The 26,660-nt window shown below is 37.3% G+C and overlaps 1 protein-coding gene across 3 annotated transcripts in view; it reads left to right on the top strand.

Annotated features, from left to right (window-relative positions):
* GRM5 (glutamate metabotropic receptor 5) overlaps positions 1 to 26,660 on the top strand; it is a 236,006-nt gene that overhangs the window by 179,600 nt on the left and 29,746 nt on the right. For all 3 annotated transcript variants that reach the window (XM_026044175.1, XM_026044174.1, XM_026044173.1), the window contains exons 4-6: positions 9,193 to 9,439; positions 15,381 to 15,549; positions 19,143 to 19,269. In XM_026044175.1, the coding sequence (XP_025899960.1) occupies positions 9,193 to 9,439; positions 15,381 to 15,549; positions 19,143 to 19,269 (543 nt within the window). The remainder of the gene's footprint in view (positions 1 to 9,192; positions 9,440 to 15,380; positions 15,550 to 19,142; positions 19,270 to 26,660) is intronic.

The following is a 26,660-nucleotide window of genomic DNA, read 5'->3' as shown; positions in this document are numbered from 1 at the left end:
ATCCAAATGTGTGTCACTGCTGTTGCTAAATACATTGATTTTCTGCCCAGCTGGAACACTGCAGAAACTGAGAAGTTTGCAGACTTATCTGACTTGATTTTCAATGTAATCAGTTCCATGTCACTGGAAAGCTGATATAAACCACCTCTGAACATCAAGAGTCAGAGTAAAGGATTTAAAATTCATCTTTAACAGGAGACCTATAGTGGCCTTAGAACACCAGGGATTTTACAAGAATTGGATTTGGCTTGCCTTCTGGCACCAGTCAGATCTTTTATATTAACTAAGGCCACAATTCCATRAAGTTTGCAAATAGGTGTACCACTTGAACCAGAGAAGTAACTCCACCAAACAACCCTCTTCAGGTCATTGAAGGCTAATCCAWTCCCTTGGTATTGATCGTCTTTGGACTTCTAAAGACTAGGCGTAGATGCACTTGCTTTCTCACAGAYCAGTTGCCCCACCTAGGGCTCAACTGTTTCCTATCTTTTCTCCTAGTCTTGGAGCTTTACAAGTACATCTTAGCACAACATAGAAACACAACCGAACACAAGCCACTAAGTATATTGGGAAAGTTTGTCTCACGTGACCTTAGCAGCAAAAATTATCCTTGAAGTCACCAGAAGCAGGAGTATATCTATTACTTTCATCGATCTAAGCCTCTGCTTCAAAAAACAGTGCCTCCACTAACTCCCATAGCGCCTTAAAGGCCAAAGGCAATTAAACATCTTTAGTTTACTCAGCAGAGGTTGCAGATCTCTGTAAGCTGATGATTTCATGTGAAGCACAATAGGGACAAGAATCTGTAGGAGTGAGATGGGACACTCCTATAAATATTTACTTGTTGGATCCTGACATTAAATGTCAGAGTTCAAAGATCTTTCAAAGAAAAGTCAGCAACAGACAAAATGCATTGAGGGACACTAACAAAGATGAACAACATACATCTGATGAGATGGTAGGGTTTAATGGGAAAAAGAACATATTCAAAGTGATGAATAGGGAAAATGCAATTTGCAGCCATATTCTGAACGCAAGACACAGAATGCAATTTGCCTGTTAGCAGCATAAAAATCACCATAGAAGAAAGAAGAAAAGTGACCAGCAATTTGCCAGGCTACTTATGCTGAAAGACTTTGTGAACAGAAAGGGGGACTTAGGGAGATTTAGGATAAATACGAGAAAAGTTTTGCTGCTAAGTATAGAGAAAGGCATATAAAATGTAAATGCAAAACCTATCAACCTGTTCATTGAATCTCATCCAGATCCAGCTACTTAAGGGAAAAGGACCCACAGAGAATCCTGGATTTTCAGCTGAACATAAATACGGCTTAACAAATTACTCTTCTGGGTTTCTAGACAGAATTTAGGAATAAAACATAACTGCCTAAGCTCTGCACTGCAACATGCCAACAATTATTTGTCAGTTAAGTCTAAGCTCAGATGCCAAAGTGGGTTTAATCAGACCCCAGACAATAAAAATAAAGTGTTGTAATACCTGTCAGAATGGACAGCCTATTCTCTGTATTTCAAGGGAAGCATTACAGTTAAACTGCATTTTGCTCAAACATGTGGCATTCCTGTATTTTTATCTTTAGATTGCATTTGAAGGCAAATTTAAAAGAAAAAAAAAACAAAAACAAATGTTCACTTGTACAACAAGTACAATCAACACAATGAATTAAAGGGCATTTTGATTCTTCTGAATAGCATCCTCATGTCCCTCAGTTTTGTACTTAGTCATATATTATCTCTCATGTCAGGCTGAAGGCTAGCCCTCATAGCCCACAGGTCAGATCTTGACACTCAGGCGCAGTTTTTCACTGCATTTGCCATAATGCTTGTCCAGCTTCACGAATTTCCAAAGGCAGATGAGCTATGAAGCAGAGATCCAGACCTGAACTTTCTAGAAGCCTGATCCAGTCTGCTAGTATGATTTAGGAGCCTATACAGACATGTCACTTTTTTTTGACTTAATCAGAGAAAGAAGCAGAATGGCAATGGGGATTGTTACGTGCAGGTACAACCGATTTGAAAGAGTTTCTACATATATATTGATTGTGATTTTAACACTTTTTTAAAAGTCAAACCCTTGAATAAGTTGTCTTTCACTGCTATTATTAATTCCTCAAACTTCTCTGAAATCTGACTACAAAGATAGGTTTATTTTTCTTCCACTTTATGCCTCCTGCCTTTATCCTTCTGTATATTATGATCTTTTCATGAAATTCAAGGTAGACAGTAGAATGATACCATTCTGCCATGATTTTATCCTTTAAATGATCTTTCCCTCTCTCTTGCCTTTCCAAACCTTGAAAATTGCCTACAAAATATTAATACCATTATACAAGTAGACCATATCCATCTGGTTTTAAGAATAAATGTAAATTATTGTTAATGTATTCAGATTATACATTTATCAACCTTATTAGGTAGATAAATTGGAGCAATTACAATTTCTTTCCTTTTTTTCTTTAATTTTTTTTTTTTTTTTTTTTTTTTTAAGTTTCTGCAGTTCAATTTCCTACAGGGATTCAAATGATTCATACAAGTATGTTTTCCAGTGCAGAAGGGTTTGAACCAGCATTTAATGTGCCCTTTGATCCATAACAATTGTGTAATTATTTATTGTGTAATTTATGATCAAAGAAATTGAATTCTATAGAAGGTGAAAGGATAATAACACTTCTAAGAAAATGGTGGCGCAAGCTGGATATTTATTTACTTACACTCTGAGTCAGTATCACTGTGACTCTTTTCATTAATTTTATTGAACTTGACAGTAAAAGTCTGGTTTCTGTTGGTATGTAGGCATGCAAAGGTCCACATRGACTTTGAGATAGATTTGTAAAACTATGGAGTCACCACACTTAAATAAAAGTACTACAATAAGGTTAACTAAATACTTAAAACATTTCTCTGATAATCTTCACATAAAGAGGAATATCACTAGCATTGGCTTTCACTTGCAAAGAATGAGACTTAGAATTGTTCCACAGCATTTGGCAAGAAATTTGCGGTGAAGGATATTTGCTTGTCAAGCTTGAAGTGTTTCAGAGTAGCATGTTGATTCATGACACTTTGAAAGAAAAGCTTTGGAATGAGTCATTTTTTACTTTCTCATTTCAGTAACATTGAAGTGTTTTGTTTCAAGTTTATAATTTGCTTTTACATTGGTTCAGTGTTGTGCTATGTTTGTACCTCATCAGCAAAATGACATTTTCCAAGTGTTGCCAAATCTCTTTTTTTCTCAGAATTTCTTTTTCAGAAAGGATGAAATATAATGTTTTAATTCTGAATGGAAAAGAACATTTGAACTATTGAAATTTCCAGAGAACAGAAAACACCTTTGTTGCACTGTGGAGAACTTACAAGAAATTAAACTAATAAGATAAATAAATAAATGATTAAATTTGATTTTATCAGAAAAGTATACATGGAACTTTACAAATAAGAGAGAAATAAATGTTGTTTTTTCTTTTACGTTGCTTTAATAATCAAAGACAGATTTTGGAAAAGATTTTTAAAAAATTCCTTTTCTATCTCTTTAAAACAATTTCTTATATTTTCATATGCTGTACTCTGGTTCTTCTGTAAAGTCTTTCTTTCATTTTATAAAATTTTTCTGATTTCTTCTCTAAATAGTGATGCACATTTTTGGGATGTCTACTTTTGTGCCGTGCTACCCAGCACTGCAGCTCTGTGCAGGGTTGCTAACATGTTCCCAGGGAAGGCTGCTGTGGTAGCAGGGACCCAGTGCAGATCCAAACAGTCTCATCTTTTAGCAATGTTCCCATGAACATACTGCTACAGAGCCAGTCTGCCCAGAAAAGGGCCAGGAGCATCCCTGCACTGCACTGGGCAGCAGAGAGGCCCTACTTTCTTCCTTGCTTTAGAGATATTAATTCAATGGAAAACAGGTAGGTAGGTAGGTAGGTAGGTAGGTAGGTGGGTAGATAGACAGACAGACAGATATAGGGGTTGTACTGCAACTACTGCCAGGAAAAAGTGGATGTGGTACTTACCTGGCTGTTAATTTAGTCCTTGCAAATAATTTGTGAATTAATTGCAGGGTAGCTGGGGATCCTATTTGGTATTTCTGGCTATCCCTGTGAAGTTCTTTATGACTTTTTCATAAACAGGATTTTGCTCTTTGAGAAATTTCAAAATAACAGGATGAAATGCAATCAGTTATTCTTTATCTCAGTGCTAAATTCATCATAGTTCCAACACACCCCTCACTACTTTGGGGAAAAACAGTTCCCTATTTTCTCTCTTATGTCTTTCTCTTGCTTCTCCTCCTCAAATGAAATAAGGAAGCTACCTGGGATTTGGAACTTTTTAACTSTTCCTTTTATCCTTTTCTTCATTTTTCAAACTTCAAAGTAATGTTAGCTCTGGAGGAGTTAGAAAGCAGAAGAAAACGTATTGAACCATGATAATTTTGCCCCTCTGCAGCATCCCTGCAGCTGAGGAGYCTTTATATGTTAACAGCTGGTGAAAAGAAGAATAGATAAAATTGTATTCCATCTTCTTTGGGGGGAAAAAGTAGGAAAAAAAAGAGTAGAATGAAAGAATTTACATCAAAAAACACTCCAAAATAATGAATTCTGTAAAGAATACTTTCCAAAAATTTTATTCGTATCCTAAGTAGTGAAAGAAAMCATGATATTTCAGAATTTGTCTTTTTTAATTCAGATTTTGTCTTTTTTAATTGGGTTTGGAGGAGATTTTATTTTCTTTTCTTTGGTATTGTTTTGTTTTGTTTTTGTTTACTTTGGGTCATTTTTTGTTCCCCATCAGCTGGCCTAGCACAGGGTGTCCGATGGGTGCCCGGTGCCGTGCCCACGAGGTGGAGCCACAGGCCGGTGCCATGATCCAGAAACCAGCCAGAGTGGGAGCTGGAAATGTTGGAATGTGACAGATGTGCAGTGGTTCCAGCACAGCAAACCACCTTGCACTGGGAGTATGAGTGCCTTTTAGTGCTTTCATGGATTGGAGCCCAAAGCTCACTAATTGTTTTTAAATAAAGCCAAGAAGCAAAGCATTGCCAGGCACAATTACTTTTGTGGTGAAAGAACATTTTTTTTTCCTGGTGTCTACATGTTGGATTTTGGAGGAGTGACAACAGAAAAGAAAAATTTTGATTAAGGAATTACTCTGAGGAATGTCTGTAGGGGATCAAGACAGCTTTGGAGACAGCCTCATCCACCTGCCTGCTCAGAGGGAGGACACCTGAGATCCCCTTTGCACAGCCCGAAGCCCTTCTTTATATGACATTGTTGAGTAACAAAGTAGCATATAACCATGGTTTTCAATTACCTGTTCCAGTTGTGGGAGAATCTTAAGCTGATGCTAAATGCAGTAAACCATTTTGCACAGGCTCATCTGCATCCTGTGAAGGATTCGATTATGCATATGTATGATATATTTTACCTTTAAAATATATTTTTATTTATTTGTATGTGTTAGACGTCTAATTATATGTGTAGTATATATTATATAAAGAAATGTTACATATTATCTACTACATATCATAGATATCTAAAATGATAGAATAACTAACATAAYAATATCATAACTATCATAGTTTTCATAGTAACTATCATAGAGTTACTAGAGTAAATGATACACTTATTTTTTCTGTGAAATAAAGAATAATTTTATAATCACTTTGAAGATAACCCACTAGCACCTAGAAACTTCACCCTATAGCATGGTCTTGCATGGTACACAGGAAAAGTAGGAAGATAATGAAAAATCATCTTATTCCTGAAGAATATTTAGTCTAATGAGAAATGCTAGATAGAAGGTAGGAGAAAATATGTAACTGGACAACAATAGGATAAGCCCTTACTTGCTTACCAAATTTGCATGGGCATGAAAGACTGAAGCATAAATACAAGAGAGCTCAGGTGTTCTAACTAGGGAGATTACCTCATTTCTCCTCAAGATTTGGGTTCATATTCTATGTGAAGGCAGAGAATTCTGCAATATTTGATCTTTCCTGGTGTTGAATGTTGCAGTCCTTTCCCCATTCTGGCTGTATGTGATTTGATTCACTCTGCTTTCCTCCATTACGTGCTACATCCTAACTGCAGGAGGCAGAATTATTTATTTCTGTATTATTTAACATGGTAGACCTGCAATATTTATTGTTCTGAGGTGCCGCAATACAGAATGCTTTCTGTAATCATTGGGCCATAGCCTCCAGATTCAGTTCACTCCCTAGTTTGACGTTATTCCAAACAACATTTGTGGGAAAGTAAACTCTGTCCCAGAAAGAAATTCCTCAAGCCTACAAGAATAGGTAGTTAAATCTGTCAAAACTACAATAAGCATCCACTGGAAACCTACAAAGTGCAGCGCTAGACCTCGTGAACATCTGGCTCTCGTGGCCCACAGCAAATTGACATCATAGTGGCTCTTCCTAACCCTCAGGAAAAGTAAAATACCTTTAGTTTCTCCTTTGTAAATTCTTCTCCTGTGGAAAGGAGCAAGGAGGAGAAAAATAGATCTCTTCTGGAAATAGTTCTTGAATTTAACATAAAATGCGRTTCTACTATGCATGTGGCAAGCAAGCACATGGATTGCATGGATTTATTTATCCTCTGCCTAGTAATTCTATAGAAACTCCTCTACTTTTCTTAGAACTTTTCATTATTCTTGATTAAAAGTTAAACTGCAAAGTCAGTTCTATTGAATATGATGTCAGTATGACTTAAGTCATGAGTGTCGCATATCAATTTCMTGACAACCTTGTGGAACAGGAAGATGTCTTGACTACAGATAGCACTTGGGAATGAATTTAAGTATATAGGTTTGAGTACCAGAGAAGACAAGAGGAGCTAATTCTTGTTTAAGTGAACTGGGTGTTGAAGGCTGCCCAACTCATACTTGCTGTAGAGATCATTTTAATATATTTTTACATTTTCTTCTGAATCAGAGACTAATTCCTAATTTGTGTATTCAGCTTTTACTTAGGCCCATTGATAAGACCACTGAGGTCAATATAATTATTTATATACTTCAGAACTTTGCAAAATTTGTATTGAAAACTGTTTTCAGAAAGACCAAAAGATATATTTGTAAATATAAGAATTTTAAAGACACCACTGTGGTACATTAAAGAGCAAAAATATTTCTTAATTACAGAGTCTTGATGTAATATTGAGTGATAGTCTGATTTGGCAGGTCAAATTTGTGCTTGTAGAGCAAAGTGATCCAGTTAGTATAGCAGGGTAATATTTTCTTCAGCTATAAAAATTACATTAAAATTCTTGCAACGGCTAATTCCCTCACATCTCCATTGACAATTGCTAGCAGCTTCCATGAAGAGCTGAACAGCCTCATTACAAATTATCAGGTGCACTGAATAAGACTGAATGCTTAAAGAAAGTCAGAATAATAATTCTCTAAATCTGAAGCACAAAGCTCAAGGGAGAGTGTTCCAGTAAGAATTAAGTTATTACATTTTTAAGCAATCACATGAAACAAAACAGCTGAAATATAGTTTCACAATAAATACTATTGCTGATGCAAATGTGATTCATTCTAATGGCTACTATAATTAACTGCACTGTTTGTGAGCAGTTAATTCTGAGAATGAATGATTGGTTAAAGTTTCGTGTGTTGCAATGTAATATACTTGTTCAATTTTCCACTTAATTTCAATTAATATTGGTTTTACATGTACTCCAGTATTGCGGTTTTTATGCCTATTATTTTTAATTAGGAAAAAAAAAAAGCAATACCTGCTAGAATGGAACAGATAAGGAACATTGTGTTCTTTTTGAGTTTTTATTCCATTATAGATCCTTGCAGCTCATATCACTTTAATATCGAAAGCATTAATCACTGTAACTGAAATGGACTGGAACTGGAAGTGCCAGTTYCAGCACCAAACCGAAGGAGAAAACAGATTTTCACTCCTCACTTACTTATTTCTATACAATCATTTCCATGTTAATAAGGGCTGTACGTGTCCACTACCCTTCAGGGTGTTTTGGCACTCCAGGATGTTTCAGGTGGCTAGTTCTCCCTGGTGATGTTGCCCTTCATTCTCCAAAAAGGGTAGCTTGTAGATACACCTAGTTTCAACAGGATCACTCACCCACTGGACAGTTTTACTCATCTCCACTGAAGGTGCATAGACACCAGACAGACCATTCAACTTCTGGATGTAGAACAGTGTATGGGATGAAGGCCACCCTCAGAGTTGCGTGTTATTCTCTTTCTTTCAAGGAAAAAAAAATAAAAAAGAAAAAAGGAAGTATATTATCTATCTATATATATTCTTATTGTGAGAAGAAACTGCAGCTGGCACATGAGGCAGAAAATCTACAGCTTCCTCTCACTGAGCGGCACCAGTGCTGCCAACTGAGTGAATCYATGTCATTAATAACCCTGGCTTATAGAAAAGCCCTTCAGGGTGCTCCTGAAGGAATTTTTACCGTGCATTTCACAGGTGCTTGAACTGAAAAKAGAAAGACAGAAATAATATTTGAAAAGCCAAAGTAAAGTTAACCTATTCTGGCTTGGACAAGCACAAAACACTGGAGAAGAAGTGACCGATATTCACAACATTATCAAGCTCTCTGCAGCATATGAATGTATTTTCCTGAATAGCATCATTAGCCCCGTTSTGCAAATGCAGAGGGACAAGGGACTTAGAAGTAAAAGAGTTATTAGCACAAAAAGCTTTCAGTACAACAAAGAAGTTGTGTCTTGATCAGAGTATTCACACAGAATTGGTTTCCCATATCTCTGAAATGAAAATATGGTCTGCAAGATTGCTGTTGRATGCACCATCACTAAGATTTATACCTCCAGTATTCAGCAGAAGAAAATTCTGAGATGTAGGAGAGACCTCTGCAAGCTGTGATGAGTTCCTGGCATCCTTGCGATGTTGTTTTATAGTAGTAGTGATAGATTAAAAAGAATAAGAAGGACAAGAAGTAGCTGAAAAATAGTGTAAGAGAAGGTGTGGAGTGGCATAGAGAAAGCTCAATAGGATTGTGTTTCAAAACTGCTATTCTTTCAYTCCTTTCATAAAAAAAGAACAGTGTCGATGTTGATTCAAGTGTCACATTATGAACTTCTTGTGACTCCTAAGAATGCCTTTTCCACCGTTTAGAATCAACCCACCAGCTATCTGAAGAGCTGGAGACTAACCTGCCTTGTTCCCCGCAGGCCAGATGACCCTGAGGACACAGCACGTGCAGGACTCCAAAATGGGCTTCGTGATCAACGCCATCTACTCCATGGCGTATGGGCTGCACAACATGCAAACATCACTGTGCCCAGGCTACGTGGGCCTCTGTGACGCCATGAAGCCCATCGACGGCCGCAAGCTCCTGGAGTCCCTCATGAAGACGAATTTTACTGGGGTCTCTGGGGACATGATCTTGTTCGATGAGAATGGCGACTCGCCAGGAAGGTAAAGTTAATATTTTTCCAGTATTTATTAACAGAAATTTTAACCCTGCATAACATATACCCAAACACTTAACACCAGAACTAAGGTCTCATACATTCATTGCAACATTTCCTGATTTTCTTGCTTGATTGTCCAATATTAACTATTTTGATGTGTATTTTTGCATGATGTTTATGATTGTGGTTGGAAAAAAAAAAAAAAGAGCTGTCAGGCCTAGAAACTGCCTGTGTGYATTTTCTTTTTAAGCTATACTATTTAAATGTATTACTTCTCACCAAAAATCAAGCTTTGTGTTTATAGCCACATATGTCTGTCTATAAACATATTTTTACTTAGTCAAATATACAGTGGCTATATACAGTTAGATGTATGACCATATACATATATGACTAGCCATATATATATGATTTTATATTCATAGGCTGTGATATATGACTTCATTTCTATTCATATGACCTTATAGACCTTGATGACTACAAGATTGTTCTCTCTTTTCGGTCTTTAAGTTTGAATAAGTAGTAAACAGTACTTATTTGAATAATTGCCTAGACTTACTTCATTTATTAAGGGAAAGCTAAAACTGTACCAAAAACTTGCATTGATTTCTATGGGTTTTTTTATCTTAATTATATTATAGATCAACTTTATTACCCTCTAGTTAAAGCCTTTTACACATACATAACAGACTAAGCTATTGATTCAAATTCTTTTGCTTTGAGCACAATTTTATTTAAACAAATCTGCTTTGCTGATAACTGACATATATGTTTGTGTATATATGCACAYGTATAAAATATAGTGGAAGTTGTTCTTTTTCATATGGAATATGCAGATATGCACTGTCCTTACAAAAATACATATTAAAAGGAATAATGACTTTTTTTTCTAGATGTCTGCCTACTGAGCTGTCAGTAAGTGAACAGCAAGTGTGATAGCACCCAAAATATGCTTATTTTTCCTCACAATTCAGTGAGTAGATACCTGCCTCATTCACTGCACTTGCACCAGTTTGACTGAGGTAGCTCTTTCTGTCCACATAATTCGGAATATTTTAAATAACTTCCTGATGAAATTGTATAAACAGATGACTAGAGGGAAAACTGTTTGTCATATGCACTCATTATTTAAGTTTTGTCTTCCTCTTCTAATATGAATTGAAATAAAAAATATGAATTTTAGAATAGAACTGGGCAGGAAAAGGGAATTCCATTGACCGGAATATTCTGGTATTTCAGAATATTCCTGATATTTGAAAACTGTTTTTTTATTTCTAATGTTATATGAAAAGCTGTAATGTCAGCATTATCCCCCAAAAGATAACAGGACACCCACCTATAAAGCAATCTGAATGAGCTAGTTTTCTGGAGATCCACATTTTAAAAATTTCAGGACTCAGACTTCAAAAAAGCACACTGAGAGTTTCTGTGAAGTTCATGTATGTTTTCAGAACTGGTTTGGTGAGGAAGACTGTCTTCTCTTAAATGTCTGTAATTTAAAAAATAACTGGATTCTGTGAAAAGAAATGTTCAATCTAGATTTTCTGAACAATATTTTTCAAAGGCTTAACCTCAACTTCTCACAAAGGATTTCTATTTGTTTTGAAGATGCTTGGAGGCAGTGGACTTCATCCTACATTATTCCTGTCTCTGTTTCACTCACTTCCTGCAGAAAGACCAAGAGCCTTAGTAAACAAATGGTTATGTGCCATAATAATAAACCAATGAGAACACTTGCATGTTGCAAACAGACCCTTAATTTTACCTCTTTCTCAAGTCTGACATACTTAAAAATAATGTTTTAATTACATTTGTTGCAAAGAATTGAATTGATTTTTTGGGGGAGGGAGTGTTTTGTTGCTTTTATTTAATTTTAAAAAGATGATGAAGGAATTATTTTACATACTGTCACTTGCTTCTTTATGGTAGAGCATTCAACATTTCAGTGAAGAGCAAATGGACCCTGCACCGGTTATGCACTGCAGAGTAAAGTGAATTTCAAACAGCCCAGCCTTCCAGGATGTGTATGAGATGCAGTAGTGCTCTGTGTGCTCAAAATAATGCACCGTGCATGGGGACAAAAGTCTCCTAAATCCTGGTTACTTTTGAGAGTTTGTTGGTCTGTTGCCTCATCTTCCACCAAAACAGACGCRTCATCAAAATCTTTTTAGTCAAAAATCACTTCAAAAATCACAAAGAAGGTTTTCCAGGAAGCTTCAGGAATCATGCCTGATTTCCAGCTTTTGAGTAGTTCTTAGTCCTTTGAACTTTGTCAAATGCCATTTACAGCAGCTGGGAGATGATGCAGTCACACTGGAATAACCTATCTCCCCTGTTCATTTTTGTGAATAGCCACATCTGTGCTTTGAAAATGGAAATTGAAATCCTTACATCTATAATGTGATATTGGTGATGTTAAGCAGGAAAAATAAATAAATACATAAAAATAAAAAGAACAGAAAGAGCCTTTCTAGGCTTTTTCTGGTCTAGATATTTCAGGATTTTCATGTGTTGTAAAAAGGTTTTGATTTTATATACAATAATACAGCTCATTAATGCCACAAGACACTTCAAATTCTGTCTGTATGCCAAAGAYACATGTGTATATGCATAGCTTTAAGCAGACATGCAGTCTAGTGGAGGGGCTGTTTTAGTTAGGACAAAAGATGTGGAAAAAGCACATAAATAGGAAAGGAACGCCCACGTTTTCTGAGGGGAAGATAACGTGTAAGTACTACAGATCCTCTGAGGAAGAAATTAAGAAGTTCAGAAAAGGCATGAAAATCAAGATGTTAAGGTTTTGGTTATGTTCTACTGATAAAATACAGGTTCTCAACAACTTCATGGCACTTCCATTTTAAAACTGAGTTGCCAACAAGTGTTTTTTACTGAGATTAGGGCACTGCTGGAAATGTGTTTTTGCACCATCTGGTCTCTCTTGTTCTTAGGYAGAAAACTGTCCCTGTAGTATCTCAAAGCAGCTTCAGGGAACCAGTGACTCATGAACCTCCAGTGCAGCAATGGTCAATGGATTTATTAAGCCCAGCTTTTATTGTCAGTCCTCCAATCCTGCTGCCTGAAGAGGGCTTGTGAGAAACACAATATACTGAAGCAATAGATAYATTTAATTTGTTATGTTTCTTTCCAGTATTCCCCATGGGATGTACTCATGGAACTAGTTTGCAGCTACTGGAGAGATAATAGTTTTTGTTCTAGCAGCCTGTTAAACATTGGCAGCAATTTTGTTCATCTGCCCATAAAACTCTGAATTGACAGCTTTAAAAGAGAGAAACTTAAAGGAGTGTTAAAATATTAGGTAACAAGGCAAATAAAGGCTCCATGTGGGGTTCTGAGCTCACTTTTTAGTTAGTATGCGTAACTCTGAACAACAGACTATTTTTATGCTTGTGAACCACAGGAGGGAGGAAAAAAAAAAAAAAAAAAAAAAAAAGAGAGATTATTTGCTTATGTCTAAAAGTGACTAGTTTATTTGTGTGTATATATTTTCTGGAATTAAACTCATTTGTGCCATTTGTGCCATATGCCAATCTGCTAGGTGCACAAGACCCTCTCAAGAGGGTCCAGAGAAGGGCAACTAGGATGATTAAGGGAATGGAACATCTCTCGTATGAGGAGAGACTGAGTGAGCTGGGCCTGTTTCCCCTGGAGAAGAGAAGGCTGAGAGGGGGTATGATTAACATGTTCAGGAAGGGAGAATGTAGGGAGGAAGGGGACAAGCTGTTTTCATTGGTGGCCAGCGATAGGACGAGGGGTAATGTCCAYAAGCTGGAGCACAGGAAGTTCCATCTCCGGGTGGGGAGGAACTTCTTTACTGTTAGGGTGACAGAGCAGTGGAACAGGCTGCCCAGGGAGGTTGTGGAGTCTCCTTCTCTGGAGGTCTTCAAAACTCTCCTGGATGCCGCCCTGTGCCACATGCTTTAGGTGTGCCTGCTTGAGCAGGAAGGTTGGACTAGATGATCTCTAGAGGTCCCTTCCAACCTTGAATAATATTCTATGATTTCAAAGGTTTAGACATTTCTGCCTTTATACAGAATGGAAACTTTTCCAAAACCTAAGGCTAACAGAGTTTCTTCCTGGATGTTCCATTGCTTATTTCTCATCTCTGTAAAACTCAAGACCATACTATATTGCCCATCCAGTCAAACACTACCTTCATTTTCCTTCACAGGCTCTTTGCAATTCTCACCATGATTTATATGTGCTCTTGGCACTGACACACAGTTGACATAATTTATCCCCTGGGATGGTTAGGCTTTATCTCCTGATAAAAATCACTCTGAGATCCATGGACCATGGATAGGAAAGAAAAAAAAATCATAGAAGAATTTTATTGTTAATCTTTTCATAACAACCTGGAAAATATATTAACCTTAGTGTGACTGCTGCATGCAAGTTTCTGAAGAATTTTCTCAAACTTAAACAATCTTTTCAGTATCTTATTCAAGAGACTGTTTGATTTATAGGGATGGTTCTTTAAGTTAAATGCATATTGAACTTCACACATTACGCTCTGATAATATTAATCTTTATCCAGCTGTCTCTGAGCTTTGCCTTGGGGACTCATTTGGTGCCTGCTGCCAGGAAAAAGTTGGCTTCTCATTTATGGATCAGGCAGGTGTTTAAATCTATGGTTGTGTTCTACTTTTTGATCTATATGTTTGCTTATTTTTCATCTCTGAACCTTAATGTGAAATGTTGCTTAATCAATTTACTTCAAGAGTCCCTAAAGAAGAGGTAAGGAAAATGATGACACCATCATTTCCAGAGCTGCATAATTTTCCCAAGCATTTTTTTTTTTACAAATAATTGCTAAAGGAAGTGGCCTTTTTTACAAATAATTGCTAAAGGAAGTGGCCTTTAGGGCAGGAAAGATGGCATAACTCATAGGAGGCTTAGTGAGTTAGACCCTTTAATAGCCCAGCAGAGGCATCTGTCCCCTCTCCCTGTCCTTTCGACACTGTAATCTATGAGGAATTAAGTGTGTTTTGCCCCAAGAGGAGTTAGAAAAAGGAAAGGTAGGGAGAGAGGTGGGGAAAGCATTTGCTGCAGTTAAAATAAAACCAAAAAGAATGAAATAAATGAAATGAAATGAAATGAAATGAAATGAAATGAAATGAAATGAAATGAAATGATAAACGAAATATAGAGAGGGAGTTTCTGCTTCATTGTTCAAACACAGCCTGGAAACCAGCTACAAGGTTTAGGTTTTTGTTCTTGGTAGGAAAACCCCTCTGAGACACCAGCAAGCTGCAGACATGTGGGATTTAAGACAGCCTGTGACTGGATAGGGCTAGGAGACATCTTGCTATCCCGAATCCCATTTAGATGTTTCTCATATAGCAAACAGTGAGTGTGTGCTGGACTGCTATCTGGATGCCAAACTAAATTATATAATGAAGTTTTCCATCACATGAAGTCTTTTCTGTTCCCTCAGGCTTAGATCTGTTCTAACTTGTTTTAGGACCTTAAATGCCTTCAGGCTCCCTCTCTAAAGAGAGTAATAACCACCCACAAACAGCAAGAAGCTGTTGACATTAAGAATCACCTCTGTGCATATACCCTTTTCTGCATTACTCGTAGAGGGAGCCTATAACAACTGAGGTTCATAGCTTAAATGCCTAAAGTTAGACAGAATARATCTTGTCTGGGCCACTTCACTGTTTTCCTTAAATGAAAGCTAGTAGTATTCAAATATTCATGTAATTAATGCCAAAGTTTGCACAGCATTTTCAAGTTAAAATACAAAGAAAAAGATGGTAAAATCACAGGAATTATCAAGAGAGAATCGGGGACAAGCATAACAAAAGGATTTGCTCTGTGTTTATTTAATTAGCTTATTTTTGACTATATAATGTTGTCTTAATTCAAAATACTTAATGATGCTTTCCTAAACTGATCTGTATCTCCACTTTGTGTTTCCAAAGGTATGAAATTATGAATTTCAAGAAAATGGGGAAGGACTACTTTGACTATATCAATGTTGGCAGCTGGGACAATGGTGAGCTGAAAATGGATGATGATGAAATATGGTCAGAGAAAAATAATATCATCAGATCAGTCTGCAGTGAGCCATGTGAGAAAGGCCAGATAAAGGTATATATTTTCTGCATTTATTTTCATCAAGCACAATATTCACAGCCTTGAAGTTTGATTTTTTATCTRTTTCTTAATACTTATTTTCCAAATACTTTAGTCCAGAGATTGTCTGTGGGGTTTGCTCAGAAGGTTGCTATTTTTCCAGAACCTGATTGATCAGGATCCAAATCTCTCACTGGGTCTTGACAGCACAGTTGTAAGTAAATCATAAATAATAATTGATAKTGATTTGGTGTTAGAAATAACTGAAAATTGTATCTTGGACATTAAGTTTGTGGTGTCTTCAGAGAAAAAAGAAGACAGGGTAACTACTGTTACTTAAACCTTCTAGAAAAGCAACATTTTCAAATCATGTATGTTTTATTGCTTCCTTTTTTGATAGCCTGTCATTTCTGGGCAGTACTGGACTCCTCTGTACAAGAGGGATATGGAACTTCTAGAGAGGGTCCAGTGGAGGGCAACAAAAATGATTAAGGGACTGGAGCATCTATCTCATAAGGAAAGACTAAGTGAGCTGGGCTTGTTTAGTCTAGAGAAGAGAAGACTGAGAGGAGATCTGATCAATATGTATAAGAACCTGAGGGGAGAATGTAGGGAGGATGGGCCAAACTCTTCTCAAGTTGCAACACAGGAAGTTATATCTCCATATGAGGAATAACTTTTTTCCCGTGAGAGTGACAGAGCCCTGAAACAGGCTKCCCAGGGAGATTGTGGAGTCTCCTCTGGAGATCTTCCAAACCCACCTGGATACCACCCTGTGTCCCATGCTCTGGATGTCCCTTCTGGATCAGCGGGTTGGACTTCATGATCCCTAGAAGTCCTTTCCAACCTCAACCATTCTGTGATTCRGTGATATTTTGCCTTCCTCTGATTATATATTGCAGTAAAGAAAGTGAGTAAATATGTATATTTTTTATTAATTGCACTCTGTTATCCTGGAATACAGAGTGAGGTCTCTTCAGTCTGAGTCTTCCAGAGTTTTAGGATGCTATTACTATGGTTTATTCATTAATTGGTCTTTGGCAGAATCAGCAAGTGAATTTCATCAGATGAAATGCAGATGTCTTCAGTGTAGGCATCTGCAGTTATGTTAGATTTCCAAGCTTTCTTTATAGTCAATGGAAATAAATAGATTATTCTAGACCATGACTCATCTCATCCTAAAATAGGGTTTGGAAACAAGTAAAAGGAATCTTGGCCTAGAGACTCTTCCTCTTTTCACTGATTGCAAAAAGCATACATGTAGGATAGTTAGTTCAGATGAGGACACCCCTTCTGCAGAAATGCAAAGGTAGGTGGGGTGAATTATACCCTCAGTAATTAATCATCAGTCTGCTGTGAGCCTGCTCCCATCACAAGATTATTCATTGAGAGTACTGAGATGAGCAAAAAGATATTACTTCAAAACTGARTGGTGCTGATGTCCTTTATAATTTTTTGCCGTTTGCCATAGGGCAAAAGATGGGAAGTTTCTTGGGACCTCCATTAACACAGTCTCTCACTGATACTTTCTGCTCAAAGACTTTACCAGGAGGATTCTTCACTATAAAGTTAAGATACTGAACACTTAGACACCTGCTTGAAATCCACTCAGCAGCATTTGGTATACCCATCTCAAGGATTTGCTAAAACCCAAATACAGTCAAACTATAAATTTGAAACAGTGTAAAGTCATWAATTTTTTTAAATGGATGCTCAAAGGATAGCACAGGAGATAAAAAGAGGGGAAATTATATTTGTTTTAAAGACAATTTTTTTTAAGACAGATGAATAGATTGTTTTAAAACTTCTACAACAGTTGTTCAATAAATAAAAAGGAAATAAAGGGAGAAAGACATATATGACTAAATAATTTGGTAAACAATTCATCTGATGAAAAGTTTAACTGAAAAACTGAAAAAGAATTCCTTTGTTAAATAAAAGTTAATTTTGATAACAACACTGTTTACTTTTTGTCATTATGTCATTTTCTTGAGTATTTTATATACTGTAAAATGATGCATCTTTATAATGCACCAAATTTAATAAAGTCCTTTCTGGGGAYGAATATTCTGCTTTTCAAGTAGCTCTAGTCTCAACTCTTGCAGAGAAAATATCTTATTTTCTATTTTAACTTTCTGTCCGTTTAGCCATTTAGGTGATTTTTTCTACCCTTTCACACAATGTAGTTTTAAAAAATAAACTAAAAATTGAATTTTTAAAGTCCTCATATTTCTGAAGAAAATTATGAAGTTTACCCTTTTTTTTTTCTGACTGTAGATATAGGAAAAACAATTTAGTTCTTTTTGTTTACACATTTTGGATTCCGTTTATTAAAATTGCAATGGTGATGTTAGGTTTTGAAACCACTTTCTAAATTTATTGCTGTGAAAAATACATAAATGAACCAAGTCTGAMTGTTGAAATATTTATTTATATATTTTTGGAATGTTATGAGCACAAAGACTGAAAATACTTTAATTCAAATGATAGAATATGTCTTCTCATCATTCTTGATATATTAACAAGGAACACAGATGTTTTCTGTGCCTAGACATGATAAATAAAGATTTTGAAAAATCTGCATCTGAATATTTGACAGTAAATTATAAAATGGGAAATCAGGGCGGATCTTAAAATGGTCAGATATAGCATACTTGCTTTTAAGCATTAATTAGCAATGGAGARGTTTAAAAGGTTCCAAAGAAGGGGAGTTGAATCTGGCATAATGTAGTTTTGTCTGGAAAAGCATCAGTTTTAACAAATCACTCACAACAGCATGAACAAATAAGCAAATAAGTCTTTGGGTAATGAACCCTTACAGAGATGACTGCTGACATGGTTCCATGTGCAAGGTATGAAACACGGTGGAATGAATTATATACCTTGAAAATCACCTACTGACTTCTGTACTTTGCCCTCTGTGAGGTTTTGAACTTTGCAAACTAAGAGAGGGGAAGAAAAATAAAAAATAAAAAGTTTTGTTGTAGTTCTGAAAATCCAGCTATACTTCTGGTGGGCTGATGATTTCCTTCTTGAGCTGGGCCTATTCTTCCTGAAGAAGAGAAGGCTGATTATAGACACCTGATCAGTGTCTATAAATACCTCAAGGGAGGGAGTGAGGAGGAGGGGGTTGGTCTCTTTTCAGTTGTGGCCAGTGACARGACTAGAAGAAATGTCTACAAACTGAAGCATCGGAAGTTCCACAGGAACTTAAGAAAACATTTCTTGACAGTGAGGGTGACAGAGCTCTGGAACAGGCTGACCAGAGAGGTTGTGGAGTCTCCTTTGGAGATCTTTAGAACCCGCTTGGACGCAGCCCTGTGCCATGTGCTCTAGGTGACCCTGCGTGWGCAGGGGGGTTGGACTAGATGACCTCTGAGGTCCCTTCCAATCTTAAGCATTCTATGATTCTATGATTCTATATCCATTGTGTAAAAATGGAGAACTGGGCCACATTTTGTATCGGCAAACGTATCACGATAAAGAGATTTTATTTTARATAAAAGGAAATACCTGTATAAAAAAATAGATGCTGAAATTATATTAGCAACTGCCACAACACGAATGCTCATTTATACTGCTAAAATAAGAGTTAATTTTTGCCTCAGGTGATCCGTAAAGGAGAAGTCAGTTGCTGTTGGACCTGTACTCCTTGTAAAGAGAATGAGTATGTCTCCGACGAATACACATGCAAGGCCTGTCAGCTTGGCTCCTGGCCCAATGATGAACTTACAGGTAAATGAGATGTGACTATACTCATGCTGTCAATGAAAATATTCATCTGCTGACTTGAAAACTCAAGTGTCAGATACAAATCACTAAGAGGGCAATTTTAGTTAGACTGGACCTAGAGATAAACTCAAAGTCTGACCTAGGACTGATATTTGTCATTTTGCCTCTCTGCAGACCTGAATTACTAGACCTACAAGAAAAAAAAAGTCTATGTTTTGGGTTTAATCCTGGCCTGACACCAAGCAGGGTAGGCAGATGTTGTCCTCCACCTAACATATAAGACTTATAAGTCTTAATATAAGACTTAAATCCTGTCAGATAAATTRTTAAGGGAGGTCAAATTTTAGATGCATTTATTTTTCTCCTAAGTAGGTGCAGAATAGTTGTGCAATATGTTGAGATATGGGTTTTTTTTCCATCTGAAAGACTGTGAAATGGTCATTGTGATATGTCCTGTCAAAAGCATGAATACTTGTGATTGAATCCCTACCATGGAAGAATTCTCAGAGGAGGTAGGCAGAGGGAGATGTGACCATGAAGGTCAAAAAACATGTAGGATGTAACTCACCAATCATATCTGTTACACAGAGAACTGACTTTATCTCAACACAGAGGGCACCAGAGGATGACCATCATGTTGGTTAAGCAGTTGTAACTGTTCAGGGCATTAATCAGTATACGTATTTCTTCCTGAGTTGATCAAAAGAATGCAAATATCTGCTAAGTTTAGACAGACTAGCATGAGAGAAGTATATATGTGGCTCAGACTAAAACCRGTATAAAACTTAAATAATTAAAAGAGGAATTTTGAAGAGAACAACAGGCTTGAGCTGGCTTTAACATATTTGTTTCCAGCAACTGGGGATGCCCAGTGTCATGATGGTGAACATATASAGACCAGTAATGGCAATCAYGTTGGTACTGTAATTGAACTGTATACACTTATATACTTATATTGTGATTTCAGTACATTTCTGAATCATGGTGCTGAATTAAAAATCCCGTGAAACATCAAACATCTTAATAAAAAAATAAACTTTTATATTAGAGCTTGCATTCTCCATATATATGATATCTGTAAGAACTCTGTCAGAGAGCAGTAGACAGTTTCAGTGGTGCAAACTCAGGAAGGTTTGCAACAGTCTGGTTCACCAGGGAATCTGCTAAAATACAGGTATGTTCTGCTTGCTGTGGAGTTAGATCCCTATGCTCTTGCAATATGATAATTCAGCTCCTTTGGGACAAAATTRCTCCAACACTTATCTCCTACATTCTTTTCTTCATAGCTAATAAAAAGAATCCTGTAGCTATAGAGGCAGTGGGAGAAAAGACACCCTTTTCCCAAAAGAGCTCACAGCTTTAGTTTATGTTAAATTTCTGTTGATGGAGCAATGGCTCTTTTGAAAGAGAGGGAAGACAAAAGGAAAAACAGTTTGCTGGATGAATGCATATAAGCAGAAGAGTCAGACAAGCTTTGGTTTATATAGACTTTTATATATAAAAGTTAAATATCCATTTCTTCTATGGGCTAGCTCCCTTGGATCTGCAGCTGCCCATGCCTCACTGAAGGGTCTCACTAAAGGGTCTCACTATCAGTCCTCAGGATCATGGGAGGACATTGCTTTCTGAAGGTCTCACTAGTATTTTGTTGGTATTTCAAAAGCCCTTGTGGGGAGAACCATTAATTTTATCCTCAGCTCTGATCATTTTAATAGATAGTCTTTTTAATCAAGCAACTGCTTCATGCAATACATGCATTGCTGCATTTTGCAATTACTTCTTCTGCATTTAGATATGTCTCTTATGCCTTTGTCGAGGTCAAGCTGGTGTGACATATGAAAAAMAAACCCAAATGTCACAGCCAAGCCGTGTTCCTTAGAAGACCTCACCCTCGTTTCTTAGCCAGACATGAATTTACTTGGTAGTATTTGGAAGTTGGACTCTCTCCAAATCTCCATTAGCGCGGCCAAGACATGTACTCCAGGTACTGGGATATTTGTCCTTGTAGCGCCCAGGCTGGGTAGCTCACCTAGCTCCCTTTTCACATAATGGCCAGATCTGATCTTACGTAGCTTTGATCAAAATTAGATTTTGAAAAGTTTATTCCCAGCTTATCCATACAATATACTAGGCTGTATATTTTTATGATTGTATTGTGAAGTTTTGTGGCTTGTAAAGAAAATTTCTCTCAGTCTAGCCTTGTTTACAGCACAAGCTTTAGTAATAAATGTGGATTAAAAGTAAGGAGAGGAATTTTGTGTTCTGGAAAGGAGATTTCCTTTCAGTTTTGCAAAACATCCACCTRTCTCCTTGAAAAGTCCCTGCATGTGATTCTGCAGCACACTGCTAGATAAAGCTGTGTCTTAGCTAATGTCAGTTTCACAAGGCTACACATAGAAAAAGCTCATTGGAATATGTCTTCTTTGCAGTATCAGCTCCACATGAGTGTCCCGAGTCCGTGCCTCCTGTAAATCAGCCATGCACCTGAAAAGATCAGAGCTTACTGCTGCTTGCCAGAGATCTGAACTTTGATGCAACCATTTTTAAAATCCTTTCTTGGCTAATGCAATAAAATTTTGCTCCATCATTCATTTGCTSAATGACCACCACATATTTTGTGCCCCAGAATTCATTATGTAAAATGCAGGAGGGAGGATTTTGCTGGCAGAAATGAAGAGCATCATTTATCCTTTTATCTTTTTTTTTCTTTTTCCTCTTTTTTTTTCCCCCAGCCATCTGTGGGATGTCAGAATGGAAGAGGGAGGAGAGGGAAGGAGTGCAGTATGTGTCAGAAAATAAAAGTTGTTCTCAGAATAGAGATACACTATCTCCACTAGAAGTGAAACTGAGACTAGAAAGACAATATTATGTTGTCAGCTTCTAATATCATATTTCTTCCACAATTCTAGTTGTCTATTGTGCAGATCACATTACCCAAGCTAGCAGGCTCCTCCTTGAACAAAAATCTAGTCTTTCTCCTTTTCTCTTTCCCCAGATCTATCTGTATTATCCTGACTTGCAGACATACTCATTTCTTCCTCATGTCATTGTATCKAATGTACCTTCCAGTCTCTTCTCCTTCCCCTGTGTGTTGTCTTACTGACATCCCTGTGTTAGAGCAGCCCTCTCCAGTACGACTAATCCAGTGGAGATGTGTACATTAGGGATGCAACAAAAGGACACAAAGAAGTTTTCTTACCATGCTTGGTCCAAACCCCAACGTAAATGGTTTTTTTTTGTTGGAGGACCTTTTTGTTCGCTAGTATACCCAAAGGATTTTGAGGCAATGGCTTTTTGGAAAATAAAACAAAAAAAAAAAAAAAAAAAAAAAAAAAGTGGGCCTAGGAAAACCAGACATATTTTGTGCATTTTCCCATGTTCCCAGACCTTTGGCATTCATCTAAGGAACTCTTTGGCCCAATATTCTTTAAGGAAGCTTTTGAGACAATTTCTATATGATTTTGTGAGAGTATACAACAATAGCASAAAAAGTTTTTCTAGTGACTTCAGAGACAGCAAGAAATGTAAATGATATTAGCTTCAGTGATGCCTGAGTTGTCTTCAGGCTGTACTGAYTTTTTTTCTCATTCCTTGAGCATTCTAAATATGTCGACTATTTTATTTAATTAATTGGATTCAGATTAAAATAGATGAAATATTTTGTAATCTTGAAAAGTTMCCTGTCATTCATGGATAAGACTGAACATCATAAGTACATATTTTTTATTATAGTTACAAAAATACACTCTTGTTTTGTCTTCCTGCCTGAAATTGCCAGATAAGAGAGGGAGAATGCAAATGAACGGAAAGACTAGGTGCGTGTATATATATATGTATACATATACACATGTATATATATATATATGTATATATATATAGGTTCAATTTATTCATCAATGACCTGCATGAAGGGATGGAGTGCCCAGTGTGCTAATGATGCCAAACTGGTAGGAGTAGTTGATACCCTAGAGGGCTGCRCTGCCATCCATAGGGATCTGGACAGACTAGACAATGGGACAACAGGAAACCTCATAAAGTTCAACAAGGGAAAATGCAGGGTCCTGAACACAGGGAAAAATAATCTCAGACACCAGAACAGGCTGCAGATTGACCTTCTGGAGAGCAGCTCTGTAGAGAGASACCTGGGCATCATGGTGGAGGACAAGTTGACCATGAGACAGCAGTGTGCCCTGGTGGCCAAGAAGACCAATGGGATTCTGAGGTGCATTAAGAAGAGCGTTCCCAGCAGGTCAAAGGAGGTGATTGTCCCCCTATACACAGCCCTGGTAAAGCCACATCTGGAGTACTGTGTCCAGTTCTGGGCTCCCCAGAACAAGAGGGATGTGAAGCTGCTGGAGAGAGGCCAGCGCAGGGCTACCAGGATGATCAGAGGCCTGGAACATCTGCCCTATGAGCAAAGGTTGGGCCTTAAGAGAGCTGGGCCTGTTAAGCTTGAAGAAGAGAAGGCTGAGGCGGGGTCCTGATCAGTGTCTATAAATACCTCAAGGGAGGGAGTGAAGATGATGGGGCTGGCCTCTTTTCAGTGGTGGTCACTGAKAGAAGTAGAGGAAATGGCCACAAACTGAAGCACAAACATTTTTACAGGAACATAAGGCAATATTTCTTAACAGCAAGGGTGACAGAGTACGGGAAGATGTTGCCAAGAAGGTTTGTGGAATCTCCTTCTCTGGAGATGTTCAAAACCCACTTGGGCACAATCCAATGCCACGTGCTCTAGGTGACCCTGCGTGTGCAGGGGATTGGTTTAGATGATCTCTAAAGGTCCCTTCCAACCAAGGGATTCTATGTTATATATATATAACATATATATATATATAACATATATATATATATAACATTTATATATATATATATATATATATAAACAGAATCCTTATATATATATATATTTTTGTTGTTGTTGATGTTGTTTAAGAAAGTTTTTGGCATCACTGGTGCCGTATACCACAGGACAGCTGGCTGCCACAGCTGCAGGCATGGCAATGCCTGGACTCAATGGGTCCATGCAGGAGCTGATTGTCCCCTCCTATAATGTGTGCTCTGAGCTGTGGCCCAAGCCACCAATGTCCCAGGTATTGGCCATACTTATCCAACTCACTGGAGAAGCAAAAGCATTTGTATCTACACTTGAAATCATTTTTGAGCTCCTTGTTACCAGCAAATTGCTTTTTTATATCACCACTTGTAATAAAGTTATAGACATCAGTGATTTCATTAAATGTCTGACACTTTTGGCCATGAGGCAGAACAGAATCCAGTCTGTGCTGACATTGTTTTTTGCCACTGAAACATTATTAAAATGTTGCTTCTAACCGTAATTTGCATAGCTGTAATTCAGAGAAAGGGTAGAAGGAAATATTTTTTATGTGATTGCTTTTAGCATTATAAATATATGTCAGGAGAAATAATGTCAGATTTTCACACTAATTTTCTGTGCCCTGCCCTTGGTCTCTCTTTTTTTTTTTTTAATTCCAAATTAAATTTAATCATTTTCATAAATCTTTTTCGCAATGGCTGCTTGAGGAAAAACTAATGAGGATAAGTTAATGGTATAGCTGGTAATATTACAGTCAAATCTCTGTCTGTCACTGTCTTCTCTTCCTTCTTGCTTAGTTTGTGAGATTTTCTTCCCTCAGTTGTTTGATTCAGGTAAGAYGTAGCCTTCAGTTTCACATCTGTTTATATCCCTCTATTTATATAGCTCTATCCACACAACATTTCAAGCTCAAGTGAGCTGGTTCACGAACATGGAGCTCACTGAGGAGCCATTGGAGGGCCCTGGACTAGATGGAGACTGGTCAAGAGAGCCAGTGACATTCACTTGAGACTGTGACTTAGCTTTGGATAATTTTACCAAACAAAAAACTGAGCAAAACATTTAAAACTAGAAAGCCGGAATTTTCTAGTAAAATTAAAATCAAAACATCAAGGCTAACATGAGAATGGACCTCTTTGCTCCAATTCTTCWGTTGTTCCAGCCACTCTGCTCAACTTCTTTGTATAACTAAGGAAAAAAACCCTATGTGGTCACAGAGTGACTTAAATATATTATTCTGGGAATCATACCTTTGCCCTTTTCTACAAGTACAATGTACTACACTATACTATTACACTTTAATGCAGTGCAAAATATTTGTGTTACTTGGGGCTTAAACTCTTGAGCTATAGATGCCCTAGGTGACAAAACTCGAGGTGTTACTGATTTGAATTCCTTCCTTGTGGACATGAGGGAAAAAAAGAGAGAGAAAAGAAAAAAGGTCTTCATTCCTCAACTGCTTCCTTTGATTCTACAAATCTACCTTTTCTAGCTTTTTGGTAAATGTGTTAGCCTGGGACCTGCATCAGCCAGAAGACAGCATATGGTCACTTCCCCATGACCTGGTAGTACAGGAGCTGTAAAAGCTCTTGAGTGAACTGAGTAGAAAACTGAAGTTAGTAATAGTAAGTTAGTAGTAGTAAATTGCTGTAGGTGAAAATATCAGAATTCTTCAGTTGTTGCTTGTGCCGGGAGAGATGGMTGGGAGTGCCATGAGAGGTGGGAACATCTCGGTGCTGATGTTCTCTCTTAGCACTTAGGAGACAAAAGATTATTCTTTTTGCCTTGTATAGACAAGAATATTGGATTCTATCCAAAATTTTCTCATTGTTAAGAAAGTTTCCCTACCAGATTCATCTGGATTTTAGTTGTGATTCCTATCTTCTTGCTCCATATGTGAAAACTCAAATAACTATTTCCCTTATTCCATTCATTGGAATTATGGATAAGAAAGCATTCAGAAGCATTAACATAAAATATTTACTTTGAATAAGGTTTGCAGAATTCTGTGTAATGTTGCTGAGATGTTGCTAGATKATAGTAGATTTAGCCTTGTTGTTTGGACTTCTGCTATCTTTGAAAGGGTCTATGAAGAGTTACCAGGAAAAAACAAGTCTTTTGTCAGGACATTTAATACAGTGCCCTGGACCTTATAGCGCACTAGAAAATATTAACCTTTTTGAAAACAACATTAATTTTCAACCAGTTTTATTCTGTATATGTAGATTCATTGAGCTTTAGCTCACAATGTCTGTAGATGTCACTGATTTTTTTCCTGTGTGAGTGATAGAGTCCTGGAACAGGCTGCCCAGGGAGGCTGTGGAGTCTCCTTCTTTGGAGATCTTCCCAACTCGCCTGGCTGCCTGTGCCCCGTGCTCTGGGTGTCCCTGCTGGAGCAGGGGGGATTGAACTAGATGATCTCTAGAGGTCTCTTCCAACCTCAACCATTTTGTGATTCTGTGTGATTCTGTGAATTCCCTTCACCTTCCTCAGGATGACCTGTTCACAGGTCTTAGTCTGTCACGTTTACCTTAGGAGTTGGTTTAATTACCTATTT

This window comes from Nothoprocta perdicaria, unplaced genomic scaffold (genome assembly GCF_003342845.1).
Source record: "Nothoprocta perdicaria isolate Ctin4 unplaced genomic scaffold, notPer1 scaffold_352, whole genome shotgun sequence".
Classification (NCBI taxonomy): Eukaryota; Metazoa; Chordata; class Aves; order Tinamiformes; family Tinamidae; genus Nothoprocta; species Nothoprocta perdicaria.
The sequence above is the reverse complement of the archived record's forward strand: the minus strand, read 5'-3'. Positions and strand labels throughout refer to the sequence as shown.